The 22,693-nt window shown below is 34.1% G+C and overlaps 1 protein-coding gene across 6 annotated transcripts in view; it reads right to left on the bottom strand.

Annotated features, from left to right (window-relative positions):
- Window positions 1-3,557: 3,557 nt before the first annotated feature.
- The window catches only part of SLC16A7 (solute carrier family 16 member 7), a 194,058-nt gene continuing 174,922 nt past the window's right edge, over window positions 3,558-22,693 (bottom strand). For all 6 annotated transcript variants that reach the window (XM_045465430.1, XM_045465428.1, XM_045465429.1 and 3 more), the window contains 3 exons: window positions 18,802-18,945; window positions 15,696-16,514; window positions 3,558-11,690 (listed from right to left, as the gene is read on the bottom strand). In XM_045465430.1, the coding sequence (XP_045321386.1) occupies window positions 11,419-11,690; window positions 15,696-16,514; window positions 18,802-18,945 (1,235 nt within the window). In that variant the 3' untranslated portion in view covers window positions 3,558-11,418. The remainder of the gene's footprint in view (window positions 11,691-15,695; window positions 16,515-18,801; window positions 18,946-22,693) is intronic.

Below are 22,693 nucleotides of genomic sequence, written 5' to 3'. Positions count from 1 at the left end.
ACAACAATCCTTAATATGTATGTTCCTAAAAACAAAGCATCAAAATATGAGGTCAAACCTGCAAGGAGATATTGATGAGTCCACTGTTACAGCTGTTGACCTTCAATCCTCCGTCAAAAATGGACAGATCCAGCAAGAAGAAAATCAGTAAGGACACAGTGGAACGCAACAACACAATCAAACAACTAGATATAATGACATCTATGGGCTACTTCATCCAACAACAGCAGAGTACACTTTCTTATCAAGTTTACATGAAATATTCACCAACGTAGACATTCTGGGCAATAACACAGACCTTAATAAATTTAAAATAATAGAAAGTATGCAATGTCTGTTCTCAGACCACAACAATATTAAGCTAGAGATCAATTAACAGAAAGAGAACTTGAAAATCCCCAAACACTTGGGGATTAAACATCATACTTCTAAGTAACACAGGGTTCAAAGAAGAAATGTGAAGATAAATTTAAAAATACTTTGTATTTTTACAAAAATGAATTGTAGCAAAGTTACTACTCTGGGTGGCGGTGGTGGTGGGGGAGATGCTGAATGGGGAAGCCTATGCGTATATGGGACAGGGAGAGTATGAGAAATTGCTGTCCTTTCGATTCCATTTTCCTTGAACTTGAAACTGCTTTGAAAAAATAAAGTCTATTTAATAAAGTTAAAGTAGGGAAAATAAGCTAAAAAGTGGTTTGACGGGAACTTCTATGGTGCAGGTAATATTCTCTTTTTAAAATGAGTGTGTTCCTTCTGTATACTCATGGAAAATAACAAACAGTAGACATTCATTTTAGCCCTTAAGAATAATTTGTATTTTGGCTGTATTTGACTTCCAATAGCATTCATCAATTTTGTGCATTCTGAAAAAGTAGTACCCTAATATTTGAGCTGATGTGGGAAATTGTTTTGATTAGCATAGTATAGCATAGCATTTAATTGTCCTTAAAAACAGCTGTGGCAGATTTCATTTCAAAATTTAGCATGAACATTTATTTGTCATTTTAACCTAATATGCAATACAGGTTTTCTATATATTATATAAATATATATTCATATACTTTCCAAGAAACAGCATAGGCCTGCAATAAAAATTACTGAGCAATGAGAAATAATTAAAATACAATAAGAATACAGTACAAAGGAATATATACAATGCTAAATTGCATAATTCAGACAAAAAGATGCTTTAGTTTTGTGTGCTTCTCCCCCTACCCACACCCAAAAAAGAACCAAAGCTTAGTAGACAAGAGCACTTATGAATGTAAATATTGGGAAATAAGTAGCACCTCTGGTCAATAAAATGATTGTCAACATTTATTTCCAGGAAGCCTAATAATGCATTTCTGATTTTGTAAATAAAACTAGTTAATATGTACCATGGAAGTTTGGCTACTGCATATTTCAGAATTTACACAGAATGTTTACTAATGAAATAAAAATGAATTCCTCAAAGCAGAATTATCAATTTTAAGATAACAAAAAAGGTACAGGTATTTGTTTTCTATACCTTACTTTGAAAATTAGCCAGAGAATACCTCTAATATCCATTCAGCCTGCATCATAGGATGCTATAGTATTAATTTAATAATCTAGATCCATCCATTTATTTCAATAAATGAATTATTCTGTGCATGGTGCTTAGCTAGGTAGGCATTTAAGCTGTTATTATAACAAAGTTAACTAACATTTTTGCCTGCAAGAAACTCACATTCTAGTAAGAAACAGATGAATTTGAAAATATATTCAAAACTGCAGGCAAAATATGTACTCCCATAAAGGAATTCAACATTTGGTTTCAAATTAGTTATGCTGAGAAACAGAAGATACAATTAACGGAGACAGTATAAATGAAAGTTAAGTGGTAAATGATTCAGTAGTCAAACAAGTTTCGTTAAAAATGAAGAAGTAGGAAAAAAATAAAGTAGGAACGTACTGAATTGAATATACTTTAAAAATAATCAACAACCGGGGCGCCTAGGTGGCGCAGTCGGTTAAGCATCCGACTTCAGCCAGGTCACGATCTCGCGGTCCGTGAGTTCGAGCCCCGCGTCGGGCTCTGGGCTGATGGCTCAGAGCCTGGAGCCTGTTTCCGATTCTGTGTCTCCCTCTCTCTCTGCCCCTCCCCCGTTCATGCTCTGTCTCTCTCTGTCCCAAAAATAAATAAACGTTGAAAAAAAAAATAAATTAATTAAAAAAAAAATAAAAAAAATAAAAAAAAATAATCAACAACATAATATATTCCTGATTGAAATAGATCTACATTATATTTAATTAACAACAAAATACGTATTTGTATGAAAATGCTAGCTCTTTCATTTTAATTTCCCCCCATGTTTTATTTACCAAGTCCAGAACTACTGGATATGCAAAAATTATAGAAATAAATACATATACTTTAAGTACCTTCATCTGTAAGAAGGCAAAAAGAATTGCATTCTATCTTACATTTTAAAACTTTGATCAATGTTCAAATTATTTTATACCTTACTGATTTTTTTGGAAAATGAAATTATATGCAACCATGGTTTAGGTCATAAAAACAACTGACCGAATCATCTTACCTATCAAGCAAAACCACCCTGTCTCTTAATTTCCCTTTAATTTTAATTGTAGTCTATGGGCCCTGTGACAGTAGGATCATTTTGTTCAGTGGTCTTTAGGATGAACAAAGCAACTACATTTTAATTCTTCCACTTAAAAAATCATAAAAATACAGCCCAAGATACAATTTATATTAAAAAAAAAAGGTAATTCTACAGATTAACCACTAAATCTAGCTCCTAAAGGATTCTTGCAAAAGTTAGCTAGATGTGGCTATTGCTAAGGAATATCTTTTATTTGTCTTAACAACATGTCATTATGCATGACTTTTATCCCCTAATTTTCCTTTTAATATCTGCTCCAATATATCAATGGGATAAGAAAAAAATGTTTATTGAAGGAATATAAATAGTAATTTTTTAAAATTTTCTTTTACATTTTTTAAAGTTTATTTTGAGAGACAGAGAGAGAGCACGAGCAGGGAAGGGGCAGAGACAGAGGGAGAGAGAATCCCAAGCAGGATCCATGCTGTCAGTGTGGAGCCTGACAGCAAGGGGTGGAACACCACACCAAGAACCATGAGATCATGACCTGAGCCAAAATGAAGAGTCAGATGCTTAACAAACGGAGCCACCCAGACACCCCAATAAAATACTTTTTTAAATTCCTCAGAAATGGGAAATTATTCACCCTAGGAAATACTAATCAACACAGTAGTTAAAATAGCTGGAGGGAATATTTAGCAAATATGTGGAAATATCCTACTCTCCCATAGCCAACATAGGAATTTCTATACCTGACTCGTATCTAAGCAATTTGCGATCTCATTTTTATCATCATTACAAAGAAGGGGCCTCATATTTATTGATGCGCTCACTGCAGCTACTGAGGCTTTTCCCATCCCAATGACAAGGCACTGAGTACATATGGATGTCTGTTTGGCTGAATAACACGTCACTGACCGCAAACACGTAATGGGCCCTGTTCATGAAAGATTTTACTGTGACACATCAGTTTATCAAAACTTTTATTAAAGTATGTTCTTAGGGTGAATAGCCTTGATGAATTAAGCAAACACATACAGAGTACAAATTGTTTTTACACTTTCACAGAGCAAATTCCTAATAACAACCACTATCCCCTTCACAAGGGATTTTCTATTTAGACCTGATTTTTTTTTTCTACAATAGAATCAAAGGGAAAATCTGAAAATAATATCTATCTAGATAAATGGGGACAGAGGAAGATGGTATCTCTAAGGTAACAGAAACCATAGTTTTACTGTTGCCAGACCTCTGTTGTAGATTTTGGTGTGAAATACATGAAATGACCATTTAACAAAGCAAGAATTTTCTGGATAGATTTTATCCTAATAATTTTATCAACCCATCCTCAGATGCCTGGATCAAGAAATATTGTTGAGTGTTCTCTTCAAGATTATACAGTGGCAATAATTTCTTGCATAGAACTTAATAATTTAACAAATTTGTGTTTTCTGTGCTGTAGCATTAAATTTTTAGGAAACCAGTGAATGATGCTTCTAAAATAAAATATGAACATACACAATAAAGGAATTAATGGACTACTGACACATGGTTTCTATAAACACATTACTGGCGAGTATGTTTAATGACTTAGATATTGCTGTAACAATACATACTGTGCACAATCATTCATCCCACCAATTATTATGTCCAGTTTACTGAGAATTATCTACTGTGGGAAATCATTAAATATTCTTCAAATTCAATTTACAAATGTGATTTTGCAAAGTATGACTCAGGAGAAATATATTCACTCTGGAAATAAAGGTTTTATCAAGCAAGGTTAGAATAAATATTTCCAGGTAAATTTGTATTCAGTCTATAAAATTCACCATTACAAATAGTATGGCCTATTCAGTGCAATGGAGAAAAAAAAATGAGTCAGGATTCAAAAGACTTGGGTTCTACTTCCTACCCTGCATTTATTCAAAATTCAAAATATCTGTTTAGGCAAAGCCCTTAACCTGTTATAGTCTTATTCTGTACAAACATGCATATCTAACAAACCTAATTTAGAGGGTTGAGAAGATGAAATGAATTAAATATATTTTTGATACATAAATAGATCAAACCCGAAATACAATACAAATCAAAATACAATTACATCTAATGATCAGAAAATAAACATTTTAGTTTGCATATCCTTTCTCACTAAATCCAGAAATCTTCATCCTTCAGTTAGAAATAGAAAGCATGTGGTAGAAAAATAAAGTCTTTTAAATAGTATATCCAAAATTTGTACTCTACTCTAATGAACAAGCTATATAAACTAGGACTAACTTCAAAATCTTTTTTAGATGCATATTAAAGTAAAACAAAAACAAATGCAGCATAAAAAGCTTAAAAGAATGTGTTTTAAAATTTCACCCTGAAATTCACATGATTCTTTTGTTCATTTGAATGAAACTTAAAAAAAAATTTTTTTTAATGTTTATTTTTGAGAGAAAGGCAGAGTGCAAATGGGGAGGGGCAGACAGAGGGAGACATAGAATCTGAACCAGGCTCCGGGCTCTGAGCTGTCAGCACAGAGACCGATGTGGGGCTTGACATGAACCATGAGATCATAGCCTGAGCTGAAGGTGGATGCTTAACCTACTGAGTCACCCAGGTGTCCCCAAACAGAACTTGTTACCAACTTATGCCTTGACAGATATTGAATATCTGTGTTTTCATACAGAGCCTCTCTAACTTATTTTGCCATATTAGAATTTTCAACAAGGAAATAAAAAAAGCTTGTTTTGCCATGTGAAGAAGAAATGTTTGCTGAAAAGGTAATGAATTAATCACCTACTGAAATATTCCTGAATGTTACTCACACTATTAACAAGTACATACAGACACTGGAAAACATGGCATTCATGCACATAGGGGAAGTGTAACTAAAACCCGCCAGAAAAACAAGAATTCTATATTAAAAATGCCCAGAATTAGAGGAAAAATGTTAAAGAAGCTGACCTAGATATTGTGAAAAATAAAGGAAAATAATTTTTATTTATCTTTTTTTTTAAGTTTATTTTGAGAGAGACAGAGAGCACCTGCATGTGCATGTGTGGTAGAGGGGCAGAGAGAGTGAGAGATTGAGAGAGAGAAAGAGAGAGAGAGAGGATCCCAAGGAGGCTGGGCACTTCAGTGTGGAGCCCGATGTGGGGCTCAAACTCACGAACCCTGAGATCATGACCTGAGTAGAAATCAAGAGTTGGACATTCAACCGACTGAGCCACCCAGGCACCCCAAAAGGAAAGAAAATAATTTTTTTAATAGTTAAGAGGGGAAAAAAAGGAGGTGAGGAGTTACGGTAGCACAGGGGTGCGATGGGAGAAATATTTGGTCTAAAAAATTCCCATATGCTCTACTAACGCCAAACATTCTGCTTGCAGTATTACTTTTCCTCTTAAGGCAAGGACCTAAAATTATGATTCTCAATACTCTAACAATTCTTTCAAGAACTGCATGTAAGTGAAATAAAGTGAAAGAAAGGCAGTAGTGGGGGAAGACTAACATCAATCAGATCGCAGGATCTTGTAGGAGCTAAAAATGAAATAGTGTGCAAACAATTGAGAGCAAAGAAGAGAACATGAGAACTATAAAAAATGATGTGAGCTCAGAAAATTATTCATTTTTTAATTACCAACAAAGATAGTTTATGGTTTTCATTATACAAGCATTATAATTACTGATAATTGAGCCCCTCAGCTTCTAAGTGCATGGAGACCACGCACATGGATATGTAGAAATCAAAACATAATAAACAAAGTGAGTTGAATAAAGTAAAGATGATAATTTCAATTTATATCTGAATAATTTTGATGCTTCTTGGTACTGTGAAGTGTTTTGGTAGGGAATCTACTTGGTATGATGTGTCGGGGATGTCGTTACATTAAAACTGCATATAGGATGATATGTAATGGTGCTGTGATGGGGTGTTAAGCTTTGTTTCTTAAAGTTGTGAGGGACTTTAAGAAAATTAGAAACATCCAAGATAGTGAGTGTGAAGGACAGGAAGATCGATTTTTCTAGATTCCCAAAAATCATATTCATTTATATATCTATCATGCATAAGGAAGACTCATTAACAAAATGTCTTCTAGAATATAAGCACGTTCCTTATGCAGGATACCTCAAGCCTATAGTCACACAAGTTCTCTTATTTGTGAAGATGAGAGGTCATGGCCAAAAATATATACCGCTGGCTCCAGGAATATGGCCATTCCTACAAATCACAAATAAAGAAGACCAGATACAGCATGTGTGGTTTTGTGAAAGATGTAAGACACTAGAAGTGTACTATCTGAGACAATGCTAAGGAGAACAATATATATATATATGTATGTATATATATATATATATTTTGAGAACAATATTCTATGGATGCCAAAAGTCTAGAGGGAAAGGACAAAAGCAATGACACTTTTCTGTCTAAAGAACAAATGGACAGAATGGAGAATGGCAATTACAGATGCTCAAGGAAACTTGAAAAATGAGTTAGAGCTTTAAGGGGCAGTTGCATTCAATGAGGAAAATAAATACTTTATAGATAAATCAATTATATCTTACAATCTTTCTAAATTTCTTTGATAGCTTGGGATGATCCTATAAATGGGAATCTCTGTATCTCTGAATATGATTTGTATAAGGTACTTTTTATTTTTGAGTCATAATAAGTAGCAACTAATATGGGAATTATTTATCCATAAAGAAAATAACATTTTCCTTCTAAATCCAACCTCAGGGAAAATATATTATGCCTGAGTCATATAAATGTCATTATTTTTATGAAAAAAAAGCTGTATTAAAACAATTAGGGTTATTATACAATCATTACCGTTATTTGGGATAATTTTCATGGGCTAGAAAAGCAAGCAACTTGAAATTATATATTCAGTTTATGGCAAACAGTCTCTAATGAACACTGAATAAATCAGATTACAAATTACAGTTAAATCTAACTAGTTTACCATATAGGTTTTAAATTTCTTATATCTATATTTTATCTACCTTTGCTTCTATAGATTCTATTGGAAGAAAGCATGGTAGTGAACACCCTAGGGGCTCTTTCTGCTCTCAGATAAACCTGAGTTTTAGTTCTATTTCTGTCACATACTACTTTTCAACTTTGGGTAATTAGCTGAACTTTGTGTGTCTGATTTTTTTTGTTTTGTTTCTCTCATCTATTATATCAGGCCAATAGCCTCTACTTATAATTTGGTTTGAATATTAAAAGGTATTATGTAGCCAAAATGCATGCTATAAATATTACTTCTCTTTTCACTTCCTATCCTTTCTCCCTGTTAAATGCATCCTAATGATCATAATTTTTAATTGTTTTATTAAAAGTGTGCAACATTATACATTTGAGAGGGCCTTTTTTTAAAAGGTCCTTTTGGATGGAAAATTATTTTGAATTAAGTGATTAGGGATATCTCTACGTTTTATGACATCAATATAAAAACTTACATTTGTATCATATATCTTGAAGTCTTTTTCCTGTATCCTCATTTGTCATGTACAGCCACAGAAGGAGGAGTGAAAAAACGTGCCTAGATTTTGAAAGTGCACATTTAAATATATCAGACAATTATTTTATTTATTTTCTAGTTTCAGGGGATGGGTCATGAGATAGAGTGGTTGGAACTTGATACTAAAGAAGTGAAACTCATGAGCCTTGTGAATTTACATTGAGAAAACATTAGGACTTCCAATGCGAAATACACTAGATACTGACCCAGAAAAGGAAAGAGAGTAGGGATAGGTCAGGACAAGCTGAAACCCAATATTCGATTCATAAATTAGTGAAGGCATATTTAAGGTTAAATTGTGAAAGACATGGGCTGCTCAGTTATCACAAGTAGAAAAATACCTAAAAGTATCCAGTGATCATGAATTATTTTGGTACCTTGGTTTATAACCTCCCTTCTGCACAATTCCTCAGTGACAGAATGAGACTAAAAGGAAATTTAATGGTGTATATTCTGAATTTGCTTCATGACACCTTGAACATCTAACACCCATCATTCCCTAGGGGAAGAAATACGCTAATTGCTGCAGACTCAGAGGCCAACTATACTGCTTCCTCTAGTTATGCAACTATGTGAATTTCTAGGTTGGTACCTTCTGCTCAGTCTCCAAAGATTCTCTTAAAGCAACAGGTATTCTAACAAGTTCAAGAGAGTGGAGAATGAATGACTAGAAGATTACTTTACCCTGGAACAATTCTCAATCCTGTACGTGAGTCTGTGTCAGTGTTTCAGGTGTGTTCTGATCTAATTTCCAACATGTACGTATGGGAATTAATATTTGCACATTTTGTAATGTTGTGTAATGCTACTGTTGGGTATGGCTACATACATATCACGTGCTTTGTGCAATTTTACTTCCCTTTCTTTTTTAACAATCTAATATACAGTGTTAGGAATGAAAATTTAATGAGGATGACCAAAGACCAACACAACAAATTCGAATCGGTTTTGACCTGACAAAAACCTCATCAATAAGTGAATAAACCCCCTTCCATGGAGGAAGGCACTGGAATGCACCCACCAGCTTGTCTGTACCAGCAAGTGACATAAAGGACTATAAAGCCGTAGGCACAAAACCCCACTATCAATACTTTGCTGTTTATTTCCCCCTGGGATATTATATCTGTATTAATTTAAATAGGTATCCTCAGAGAATCTGAAGACAGTTTTTGGAAATCTTTAATATTGGACAGCCACTACACAATTTATTATGTTGCATTTCTTACGATGAATCAGAGCTGAATACAAAAGCACTAATAAAATGAAAACAGCTCATTCAAGACTCAAGACTGGGCAAAACTAAATTAAAGACAGCCAAACACTGCCACATTTTGCCTGATTTATCTATCTATCATATTGGCACAAGTTGTTTTATTTAATATTTGAAAAATACAAATACCTCTTCATCTGCAAAAAAGATAAATGAGATGTGGAATTTTCTATAGCTTCCTAAATATGAGCCCCATGCTTAACCAGTGCATAAATTTTACAAATCAAATCCCTAACATTAACTATCACAAAAGCTTGGTGTCCAGGTGCACTCTTATAAGAAACAAGAATAGCACCTGCCTCTACAGCAATTAAAAAAAAAAAAAAAAAGAACGGCAAATTCCTTTTGACATCTTAATAGTAACATCACTTCAATAATCAAGCACTAAATGTTTTTTATTAATCATATGCTTAAACTTTAGATTTATTAATATAAATACTTATCGCATTAGCCATAAGGCACAAATTCTTCCTTGTTTAGAAGTACTTTATTACTCTAAATGGTATTTATAGTTCTGAGCGCACAGTAACTGTCATATGCTTCCGTACTCAAGGGTGATTCAGATTCTCAGATGTTTTAACATCGCTATGAAAATGAGAAACCGCTAAATTAACCCAGCCCGCAATGCTGCAAGCTTCTTACTATCGTATGATAAACTATGCCTACCCTTCACAAGTATATGCCAACTAACATACAGCTTCCAGTTCTAGAAACCTTTAACAGTCTCCTGGTCAGGTTCATTGGCAGCAGGAAGTCTGACTGGGAGTAGGTGGGATTTTGAAGAGCTGCCATTCCCACAACATGAGGAGTCTCAGTGGTGGAGTTAAAGGCCCATTTGGGTTTCTCTGTTTCGCTTTTGCATTTTGGCAAGGGGATAAAAATGGGAGAACTTGGAGGCCTTAGTAGAAGCACCTCTTACTCTTAGTCAGCTTTATTCAGATGGGTCACTCATAACAGTTAACTCTCTGATCACTGCTATGTGACTGGGAAAAATTAGAATTTGGCCTATTTGTCAGTCTGTCAACCAGGTTTCTGGTAGATTCCATTCTGAAGTCTATGACAGGGAGTCTGGATTGGGTTCTGATTAAAAGAAATCCCTGCTTATTACTTTCTGGCTTAGCAACTAAAATCCTTTTAAAATTAATGAACGTAGCTCATTGCTAAGAATCATTTAGGCTTTTAATTTGATTTATATATTAAGTAAGAATTCTGAAAATTGTTTGAGGGTTCTATTCTCTAGCACCAAGTACTAATGGCCATCCTCAAAGAAACTACATGCATGGATTCATCAAATTTAACAGTACTCAGAAATAATGGTTTAAAATGGAGGGTTGTTTTTTTTTTCAAATTTATTTTATATATGCAAATACTTTTATTTTTTACAGCAGTTAGTTGCGTTTTCAAATTAAGATCATCTTCATTTCACCCATGTTCTTATATTTAAAATCTACACTACAAAGTAGTATGCACCCTAATACATTTCTTCACTCTCCACGGATTTGTTTTTAAAGTTAAAAAAAAAGTATAGTGATAATATTCTTTCTGAACTTATTTGTCTTTTGTCCTCTAGATACTCTGTGCGCATGTGTGTAAATACAGGTGAGTGTGTGTGTGTGCATGTGCACATTAGAAGAAAATTCATTTTCCTTCAATTCCATCTAACACTGAAAACTAAAATCTAGACAGGGTATTCTTATTTGATTAAACATATTCCTTCTTGCTATTTAAACCAGGGATTTGGGATTCAGATCTCTATAATCAAGACCAGAAGTCACTGGAAGACTCTACAATTACTCTAACCACCACAACCAGAGTCACGTATGGAAATAAACCCATTGCATGGATTCTTTACAGGCATAACCTCAAATTTTAACTACCCAAACAAGTTTTAAAAAACAAACATAAAAATTTGCCATTGAGGAAAATCTCACTTCCATCCTTAATTATGACTTCTCATTTCAAGTAAAAACCTTTCCAATATTTTGAAAAAAAAATACTCCTAAGAAAGTCATAAACACTGAAATCAGAGATGTGATTCTTATTAAATATTAGTTTCTCTTTCTGAGGGATTATTCTCTGTTCTTGTACTTTTGATGCTGACATCATGATGTTTAGATTTGTTCAAAGGTTCAGATTCTTTGGACTCAGGCGAACTCATTTTCTTCTTCCTTGCTTCTCCCAGCTTCTTTTCCTTTGCAAGCAATCTGTAGTTTATAGCATTGCCGATAAGTAGCCACACACTTGATAGGAACACAATAGCTCCACAGGCGATATACATGTATTTATATTGTCTAGTTTGATCCACCAATTTACCTAAGAGACAAAAGAATATCTTTTAAGATAGCATAATAAAACAGCCATAAAATGATGACATTTTCGATAAGTATACCTATTTCTTATTTAATATTGAATGAGACTTTAACAAAAAAATGTCCTCGATTATGTCTTCTATATATGCATAGAAAAGGCATGTACAGGCACACACAGCATTATACTACCAGTATGTTAAATTTATTAAAGATTATTCCCCTCAGTAAAATTGTACAACCAAGACAAAGTAGGTATATATATCTGTTTGGGTGTATATTTGTAAATACATGTATGTGTGAGGCATGTTTTTTGTATTTATATGTATATAAATAGATCTATTTATCTATTAATATTTATACACTGAGACTGCTTCATCCTTTCCATGCTTCTTTTCAATAAAGAAAATACAGAGGAAAATATTACATTTTTTAGGAAAGACACAAAAGCTTTTATAAGGTTCTTGACAGGGCATAATATTTACTCAATGCTTTCTCTATGCCCAGCACTAGGCTAAACACTTTTTTTTTTTTAATGTTTATTTATTTAACTTTGAGAGAGAGAGAGAGAGAGACAGAGCACGAGCAGGGGAGGGGAAGAGAGAGAGAGGGGACAGAGGATCTGAAGCAGGCTCTGCACTGATAGCAAAGAGCCCAATACAGGGCTGTGAACCCACGAGCTGTGAGATCATGACCCGAGCTGAAGTTGGACGCTTAACCGACTGAGCCACCCAGGTGCCCCTAGGCTCAACACTTTTAAATGAGGTAATATCTCATTTAATCTTTACAAGAGCACTAGGAAGTAATTTGACCATGGTTACATAGCCAGTGAGTGGCAGAATCTGGAGTCTAACCAAAATCTGTCTGAATCTCTGGTTCTTAACTACTCTGCAAAATAGGTTCAGCGAAACTCTTGGTTAAGAGTCATTAACTCTTTAGGCTGATCACAATTTTTTAGTTTATCTGAATCTAAATTATTAAGGCCATACTAATCAGGAAGAAAGTATGTATCCCATCTGATTACTAAGAACATTTAAAAACTAGCCTGGTATCATACAACCTGAAGGTTTTTTGACTTTTAAAATTGGCTTATTTAAGTGCGCCATATACATAAACATAACAATAATGCATAACTTACATTTCCATTCTAACTTAAGTCAAATATTTCTGTTCATGCAATAATTTTTCTACTTCTAAATACATAAACATTAGGTCTATGGCCCCCATCAGAATTAATATCACTTTGGGTTACCATATTGACATATTTTCTAAATGTTTGGGGAATTTCTTAGCATCATCAAGAAACCAGATGTGATTTCCAGTACTGAAACTTTAGCTGTTTGTGAGACAGCAGTGAAAATTTGAGCTGAAAAAAAAAAAAAAATCAAAACCATACTCTCTCTACCTTCCACTGCTCTACTAATAAGAGTAGCAAAAAAAAAAAAAAAAAAAAAAAAAAAAAAAAAAAAGTAGCACCAACAGCAACTGTATGAGAAGTAAATACAACACTTATTCATTCAAAAGTATTTACTGGGTGCCTCCATGTGCCAGACATTATTCTATCAGCGATCGATCAAGGCTATAGAAAAGAAGCCAGTCTAAACATCAAGGAGAATCTGTGGTAGCAGGAGACATATACAGTATGAAAAAAATGGATAATTGTGGCTATGGTCTGAGAGCTTCAACAAGGAGCCCCAAATTAATTATTGTCTTTGTCACTACTGGTGCAATGGTTTGGCAATATTAACACAATAAGGACTCAAGAACACTGAAACTGATGTAAATATTCTTTTTTTGTTTAATTTTTTTAACGTTTATTCATTTTTGAGAACAGAGAGAGACAGAGTATGAGCAGGGAAGGGGCAGAGAGAGAGGGAGACACAGAACCTGAAGCAGGCTCCAGGCTCTGAGCTGTCAACACAGAGACTGACACGGGGCTCGAACTCACAAATTGTGAGATCATGACCCGAGCCGAAGTCGGACGCTCAACCGACTGAGCCATCCAGAAGCCCCATTAATACAGGTTCTCAGCACAGGTAGAAATAATCAAATCATATTCCTTCATTTTCATTCTTACAGCCTACCTACCATGTCTGTTGACCTGACTTCTTTTTTTTTTTTTATTCCCACCATGGCTGGTGAAATACAATTTTCTCTGTTAATACTAAGAATTCTGCTGCTCGTGAATAGGCTTCTAAAACCCATTTGGTAAAACTAATTCTGTAGGAAAAGATAGGTCAATTGTATTTGTCTTATGCAGCAAAATCATTTGGCTGATAAATAAGACTAGCTTTCATTCTTTTTGAAAATTGCTTTGGTGCCACAGTATATACATATTAAAAGGTATACCACCCAAAACATCTGTGCTAGACAGGAGAGGACAGCCCTCCCTGGTAGACAGAAAAAGTCAATAGCTGTACCACTCATTCCCGGCCAAGTGGAAAAGCAAGGCAAAAGGTCAATGATACCTTAAGATCAACAAATTAAATACAAATTTTCCCAATTCAAAATGATTCCTTGTCACTATATTGTATACCTGAAACTAATGTAACAATGTATGTAAATTATACTGGTATTAAAAAAATTATACCTAAATGTCATGTAGGAAACAGTTTAAAGACTGACTTACATACATGGAAAACTTTACATTGAACCTGGCAGTTACTGTGACCACTGGGTGTCAGGCCAAGAGTCTAACTGAATACCTAAGTTTAGTATTAAGCAAAACAATGGTTTCCAGTGGTTACTAGAAAAGACTGGCCCACATAATGTTTACAACATGAAAGTCTAAGATTAAACAAAGTCTTAACTTCAAAAATGCACTTATACATTTGTTTTAGTCTCCTTAGTGTGCAATTTAGCACAGATACTTTCTTTTTTAAAATTGTTTTTAATGTTTATCTACTTTTGAGAGAGGGTGGGGAGGGGCAGAGAGAGAGGGCAACACAGAATCCGAAGCAGGCTCCAGGCTCTGAGCTGTCAGTGCAGAGCCCAACACAGGGCTTGAACTCGTGAACCGTGAGATCATGACCTGAACCGAAGTCAGATGTTTAACCGACTGAGCCACTCAGGTGCCCCTAGCACAGATACTTTCATAGGCATGACTGAAATATTTCAGATCTTAAAAATCTAAAAGTAATCCTTATAGTTTATAAGTGTGAAATGTAAGTATCTGTTCAAAATGAATTTCTTTTCCTTCCTGTATATATATATATATATACAAATATATATACATGTATATATGTATATATATATACACACATATGTATATATATTCATATTTTTCTGTCAGCAATATTATAAAAGTATGCTATCCTTAGGCACGTAACATAGTAATATAACCAATGTACTCCAATAAGAAAAGAGATCCTGACCTTTTGATAGCATTATTTTAAATTTTTGACTCTTTTTAATATAAACAGAAATTTGTTCATCAATGATAAATAAAAGGTGGAATTTTATTATGATACATTTTTATAAGCACAAAAAAACAGATATGCATAAAAACCTGAAGATTATGTTACTAATTATCAGTCTAACTTAAATTCTTTTTTTTTTATTTTTCTTTAAACGTTTATTTATTGAGACAGAGAGAGACAGAGCATGAACGGGGGAGAGTAAGAGAGAGAGGGAGACACAGAATCTGAAACAGGCTCCAGGCTCTGAGCTGTCAGCACATAACCCGACATGGGGCTTGAACTCACGGACTGTGAGATCATGACCTGAGGCGAAGTCAGATGCTTAACCGACTGAGCCACCCAGGCGTCCCAGTCTAACTTAAATTCTTAAGTTCATAGGTCCAGGCTCTGTAGCAAATTTATGTCTAAAATCAACTATTTATGCAATTTAAAAATACATGTATAATAAACCCTAAAGTTAACACACCCACAGCCTTGTAGGCTATTCATGTTTATTGTTATAAGCCACATTATATCATACATTCCAAAGAAGGTCCTGGCTAGTGGGTATTCCTTTTATGCTCTCTGCTCCTCTGGATGAGAATGATTCTTACCAGCAAGAGGAGGGCCAAGAAGAACAGGGCAACACTCCACCACTGTGACGAGTCCCACAGCGCTGGAAAACCTCTGAGGGCCAACCAGGTCCATGAGCGTTTCAAAGAGGACACTGCTAACACTCCCAAATCCGAGACCAAAAAACACAGCATACAACACCAGGCTTGTGTAGTCCTCTGCCAACGGGCACAGGAGATGACACACTCCGTTGAACATGACTGCAAAACTGAAGAAGTACTGGATTCGGGGTCGGATAAATTTGGAGTTTGCAATGATTCCTCCACAAGGTCTAGCAAACATATCAACAAAAGCCATAATAGACAGCAAGAAAGCTGCAGAATACTCATCAATTCCCTTGTCTTTGGCATATGGAGCCAAGAATATAATGGGGGCAAAAAACCCTAGAAACATAATGACATTTCCAGATAAGTATATCAGAAATCCCCTATGCTTAAAAAGGGAGAAATCTAAATACTTATTAACTCTTTCCCATCTTGATTTCTTCCTATGGCTTTTCTTCACATCTGGGTCATTCTCTCTTACGCCAATCTTATTTTTAGACTTCTTCGTAGCTTGTTTGGGTTCAACGGGTCTCATGAGGGACCCAGCCACACAAGCATTCAACAATAAGCCTCCTAAAATCAAAAAGCTTCCTTTCCAACCAAAAGTATTAAAAAGGTACTGATTGAAAGGAGCCAATGTGCTTAAGAAAACAGGACTTCCTGCCATGGCGAGGCCATTAGCCATGGGTCGTTTCTTGTAGAAGTATTTGCCAATGATTGTTAGGGCAGGTTGCAGGTTGAATGCTAAACCTAAACCTAAAAAGAAAGACAAAAAGGAAGAAAAACACAAACACATTATGTCACTCACAAAAGAAATCACTCCTTAAAAGGTATATTCACGTGGGTAAGTCAGGACCCAAAGTACAACAGCAGGTGGTAATTTTTGATGACAATTATTATCACAGAATTGCACATCAACAAAGAGGTTCTCATAACTGGACATTTGACATGTATGACAGCTTCATATTGCTTTCATGTAAAAGCACAAAATTAAACCCAAGAACTTCTGATGTTTCCATATTCATAGAATAGGTTGAAATTAGGACAGAATTATTAGTTCTTACTTAAAATCATGTAATTCCACAGATAGGTTAATTCTCTCTCCATTTATCTAACATATATTTTTATATGCATTATATTTATATACACACATATACAATAGATTGCTACCTTGTGGGCAAGAGTGCAACTTATGTGAACACTTTTGTTATTTTTATTTTTTTTTTTTAAGTTTTGTTTTTTTATTTTGAGAGAGACAGAGCACAGGCATGGGAGGAGCAGAGAGAAAGGGAGAGAGTGAGAACCCCAAGCAGGCTCCACACTGTCAGCACAAAGCCCGACGGGGCTTGGACTCACAAACTGTGAGATCATGACTTGAGCCGAAGTCAGACACTTAACCTACTGAGCCACCCAGGCGCCCCACCTATATGCATTATTGGGCAAAACACTTAGACTTCTTGAGTTCCAATCCCCTCAACAATAACAAATGAGGGTTTTGCCAAAGTCAAGTAAGTTCTAGAACTCTTAAGATGTTATATAATGACATTATGATGGTAATTATCTGCAAATATTTATTTAAAAGTAATGAAATTCTGGGCACTCTGTAAGGTACTGAGTATTCATTTTTTGCATGCATCATCCCAACAACTCCAAAAGGAAAGAGCTATCATTTTCCATATTCTAAAGACAAAAAGATAGAAAGAGGCTAATTTACCCATGATCAGCTAATATGTGCTAAGTCAGGATTAAAACTAGATTGTCTATCAAAAAGTATTGGCTGATAACGCCTTAAGATAAATCTCTCAAAGGTGCATTTAAGGGTTGACTCCAGAAGCACCAAAGTCTTCAAGACTCAAAATAAATGGAATTGAAGTCAGAATAGCATATAATGCTGTTGACATTTGTGGGACAGTAATATCAAAATGATCGTTTCCATATTACATCTATTTGTGGGCCCAGCCTGACTTCTATGGTCAAATGCAATATACGGTATTTCTGCACAAAACAAAAAAGGTGTTCCCTGCACTATGACAATTCTTAGATAGAAGATTCTCATTTACAATGTCAAAAAGTATTTTATCACATCAAAAAGGTAGAGTGTTGTGGATAGGCTGTAAAGAGAAAGATTTTAACATCACTATTACTATAGGCTTTACTACATCTTATTTTTTTTTCATCAAATGATATGCCACTGCAGGGTTAGACTGATCTAAAATTACTATAAAAAGAGAAATACACTTACTGTTTTGCTGTGAGCATAAGGAAAAGATTCAATTTCTTTATACACTGAATCCAATTTTCCTTAAAACTTTGCGTGTAGATTTGCTTAATGCAATTTATTGTTAAGGCTAATAAAAGTAGTGTTTTCCAAATGTACATATTTAGGTCAGTTTAGGTCAACAGACATTACACATGAGGAACAACTGTAATCAAGTGACAGTATAAAATTTAAAAATATTAGCAGCAAATGTGCCTTACAGAGCCTTTAAGCAATTGGAATCTTTTGTAAGGAAAAGAAGGGACCCTAATACAGAGCCCTACCACTAACCAGAACACAAATAAAAATAATTCTATTGTTAGAGCTAAATCAGTGCATGCAGAAAATATATTTTGGCATCATTTTTTAACCTATAATGAGTCATAAGTCAGATACTCTAAATAGTGGTAAGTAATGAAAAATAACTTAAAAAAATGAAGCTATTTATATGCCAGAAAGTTTATGTCCATAATACCCCATCTTAACTGGCTGATGAGCAAATGGTGAAATGGTAAAATTAAATGAAAATGGTTTTCTTTTTGACATTGATATCATAGCACCTAATGTGTCTAATATTTTGTTTCTTCCATTTCTTGAAATAAGTTTGATTGGCCATTCCACGCTAGTATTTCATTGTACTCGATGAAAATACTTTAAGATAGCATCTGCTATAAGACATAAACTCAAGTAAAACAATGTAAATGTTCTATTGTTTATGCTTCTTACAGAGCTTTGCAAACAATGGAAGTGTTAAGAAGAAAATAAGCAGAAAACAAAACGACTTACCGGTAATGAATCCCACAGTGAGGTAGAGCTCTATTACGTTGGTACTAAAAGAGGCTGTGACCATTCCCAAGCAGCATAATAAACCTCCTATCATCACTACTGGTCGGCTACCATATTTATTCACCAGAACACTACTTATGGGACCTGAGGTAGAGAGGAAATGAAGAAATATTCAATTGCTGGGTCATTTACTTACAGTTTATTTTTTAACATTTGTTAATTTTGAAAGCACGTTTTAATGATCAAACAAAAATATTAGTTCACATAGAATATAATGAAGACTTTTCAATACTTCCTAATCAGATCGACTGTTTTCTTTAACCATATATATGACAGCACATAAAATAATAAATTCTAAGTGTTTAACATACAGTTTACGACCATAATCATTCAACTTTTGATGCAAAAGTTTTTCAACAGGACATAGTTATACTACCCAATATTTAATAAATGCAAACAAATTTATGTAACAATCTAGAGATTATAGAAATCACTTGTTTGTTATCATTTTATTTTCTAGAATAATATATTCTATGGGCACACACATATATATCCTCTTAATTAGAGCTCAAAATTGTTTTATGATACCACAGTATGATTTTCTTTATAAATCCTTTTTTTGAAAAATTTCTTTTGATTCTAAGATACCAATTGTTTTCATATTTTATTATGTTAGAAATGAGGATGTCTCACACTAGAGGTCTCTTAACAATCCCTGTTTGACAGGTGGTGGTCATAGGTAGCAAAGTAGCTATCACAGCCTATGCATGCTTGAATTTGGTTAATTCTGTGGCTTGGTTGGACAATGGCAATTCTTCATATTTCATATATTTCAAATTGCAATCAAACCATATTAAGGACCACTTGAAGAAGTAATATGAATATGAATCCTGATTATTGTCTGAAATATTCTCCTGTTGACACATTCTGATAATGTCAAGAAAGTACCAGCATCAAAACATACTGAATAGGTAGAGCAGCTGAGATGAAATTACCAGAGAAAATGGCAGATCTCTCTAGTAAGATATGCTGCCTCACTGGCAAAGAGAACAAGCTTACGTGTGAAACACAAACACTGAGAACGCTGACTCAAAAACTAATTTAGGAGAGCCATATACTGAATGGGAAGAAGTTTTAGAAATGCCTTACTCAATTTATTTAATGTACACTTCCTAATGCATGTGTGTGTGTGTGTGTGTGTATATAAAATGTGCAAGAGTGATTAAAATCATCTGTTTACATCTAGAAAAGCTCTTTTGGTAGTTATAAAATAAAGGCTCTAAATATTAAGAGCTGTTTTATTTTAATCACAGCAATTTTTTTAGCAGTATCTCATAAAATAATGGTACAACCTAACAATTGAGGTCATCTTAGATTCCGTGAAAGTTTATACGATTTTATGAGACCTGTCAACATGTAAATGGTTTGATTTGACATTTCCTTCTTAACTAAAAATCATATTTCATCTATAACAAGGGCCATTGCTTTGAGGAAAAAAAATACTACATTAGGTCAGAATTCTCAGTCCAATATTTAGCCTAGAAAATAATTAATGATTTTTAGTTAATACTATAACTTAAAAATTTGCTAAGTGCTATTGTACTGCATTTGAGAATTTTTACGTGGATAGTATTTGAAATATGTTCAGATTGATTTGTCAATAAGCCTTATTCTTTCATACAACTATAGTTATTATTTTTATTCCTTAACTATAAGTTGAAATAAAAACTTCATGGCCTAATATTACTCCACACATCTTCTGAAATGGTATTGGTAAAAACACATTATTTTACAAAAAGAACTCAAAAACAGAATATCACATTTTGCATTTAATACCAAACAAAGCAAAACTAAAAAGGGCCATATGAAAGATAGCTCTATAAAAACAACAGAGTTGGGGGAGAAATCAATGAAAATTGTACAAGATAATGTGAAAAGAATAGATTTCTACCACTAAGATGGTAAAAACTCATATGATTTAGGAAATGAGCATTTTCATTAAAAAGCACATAGCTAAATTCAGATAGCCTTTGTGAGAACTGAATTGATTAGCTTTGATTAAGTATTGAACTTAAGTGTATATTCCTTTTCTTAAAATTACTTAACCAATTCACTTCACTTTAACTCAAATCAGTTCAATGCAATATTTCTTGAGCTTCTAGTATAAAACCAGTTGACATACACCAAACATAAAATAATAAACGCACAGCTATAAACATCAATGCATTATAGTCCAGAGGAAATTAACAACAAGTTATTTTAAGAACTGTGATGAGTGCTTTGATTAAATACCAGACTATTCAAAGGCATTTATCAATTACTTGGACTAAAAACAATTTTCTCAGTATCGTTGAAATTATATATGCCATTTTCTATGTGATGCCTGGATAACTAACACAAGGGCTAATTACATTTTACAAATGTATTTGCCTAAACGGTATAAATTAAAATTTGAACAGAGGCTATGAATCACAACTTAATTTGCAATGCATTGTAAATAATTATGTCTATAGTTTAGGATAACGACATAAAGGCTTTCATCCCCCCCCACAACTGTGACTGATTAAGAGTAGCCAATAAAGGGGCGCCTGGGTGGCTCAGTTGGTTGGGCCGCCAACTACAGCTCAGGTCATGATCTCATGGCCTGTGAGTTTGAGCCCCCGCGTCGGGCCCTGTCCTGAACGCTCAGAGCCTGGAGCCCTCTTCCAATTCGGTGTCTCCCGCTGTCTCTGCCCCTTCCCTGCTTGCTCTCAGCCCCCACCCCCCCGCTTCTCTCTCTCAAAAATAATAAACAATAACAAAATTAAAAAAAAGAGTAGCCAATAAAGGAAATATTTAGAGGTGTTAACATTTTTTTTTTTTGGAAGGGGCCTTTATAGTTTCTACCATAGTATCAGTCAAGATGCAATGAAGAGTTGTGATTTTAACAAATGATTTTTCTGTAAATCATACACTTTAGTTAAGTGATAATCCTTAAAATAATCTATAAGGAATATACTTACATAATTCATCTATAATCTTTTCCTAGCAAAAAGAAATCTATAAAAAATATATTAAAAATATATACTTTTTAAGTTGATTTATTTAGAAATAATCAAAGCTCCTTACCTCTTCATATTAAATGCTTATCAAATGTCATAAAGTATTTCCATTTGTAACAGTTGTGGATCTAATTAAAATTATGATACAGGACAAACTATACTTATTTTGTAAAGAATCTTTAAATGCTTAATATTAGCTTGAGGGGGCATCTAAAATTAGACGTAAAACACAATGCCACTCAATACCTCTTTCTCCAACCTACAAACAGCTTGGTTCATTGTATTAACAAGAAAGATAAAGTTTTAAGAAAATAAATTCTCATCACATGTAATTTTTGTTAAAACATGCACTAGCCTCGCAGTTATCCTTTGTTGATGAATCATAGGCCTAATTATATTCTGAACCCATTCATTCATTTATCTATTAATTCGATCAGTGTGGAAGTTTTTACTCAGCATATGTTTTTAAGTAATCATGATGTTTAATCATTAGTTATGTCAAAAAAATTCTCTACCTGCTGAGAGTTGTATCTGAGCCCATATCTAAGTAGAGCAAAGGTATTACTCATCCAAATGCTGTGTTTTATTTCGCAAGTAGTTAAAAAAAGTGATGTGTGAGAATTATTAATATTGTCTTACTTCCAAAAAATCCAAGAAAGTATCAGACTGTATCCAAACCAGCCTGATCTACCCACTAATTTCTTCTGATCCAGCTTTCCGAACTATCTCAGAATTTTTAGAGTCAAGTATAGTAGTCACTTTCATGGTAGCTGTGATGCTGTAAAGGAGGATTTTCTCAGAGAGCAGTATGAAGATCACAATGTTGTCACCCATATTTCACCTTCTTTGTT

This window comes from Leopardus geoffroyi, chromosome B4, assembly GCF_018350155.1.
Source record: "Leopardus geoffroyi isolate Oge1 chromosome B4, O.geoffroyi_Oge1_pat1.0, whole genome shotgun sequence".
Classification (NCBI taxonomy): Eukaryota; Metazoa; Chordata; class Mammalia; order Carnivora; family Felidae; genus Leopardus; species Leopardus geoffroyi.
The sequence above is the reverse complement of the archived record's forward strand: the minus strand, read 5'-3'. Positions and strand labels throughout refer to the sequence as shown.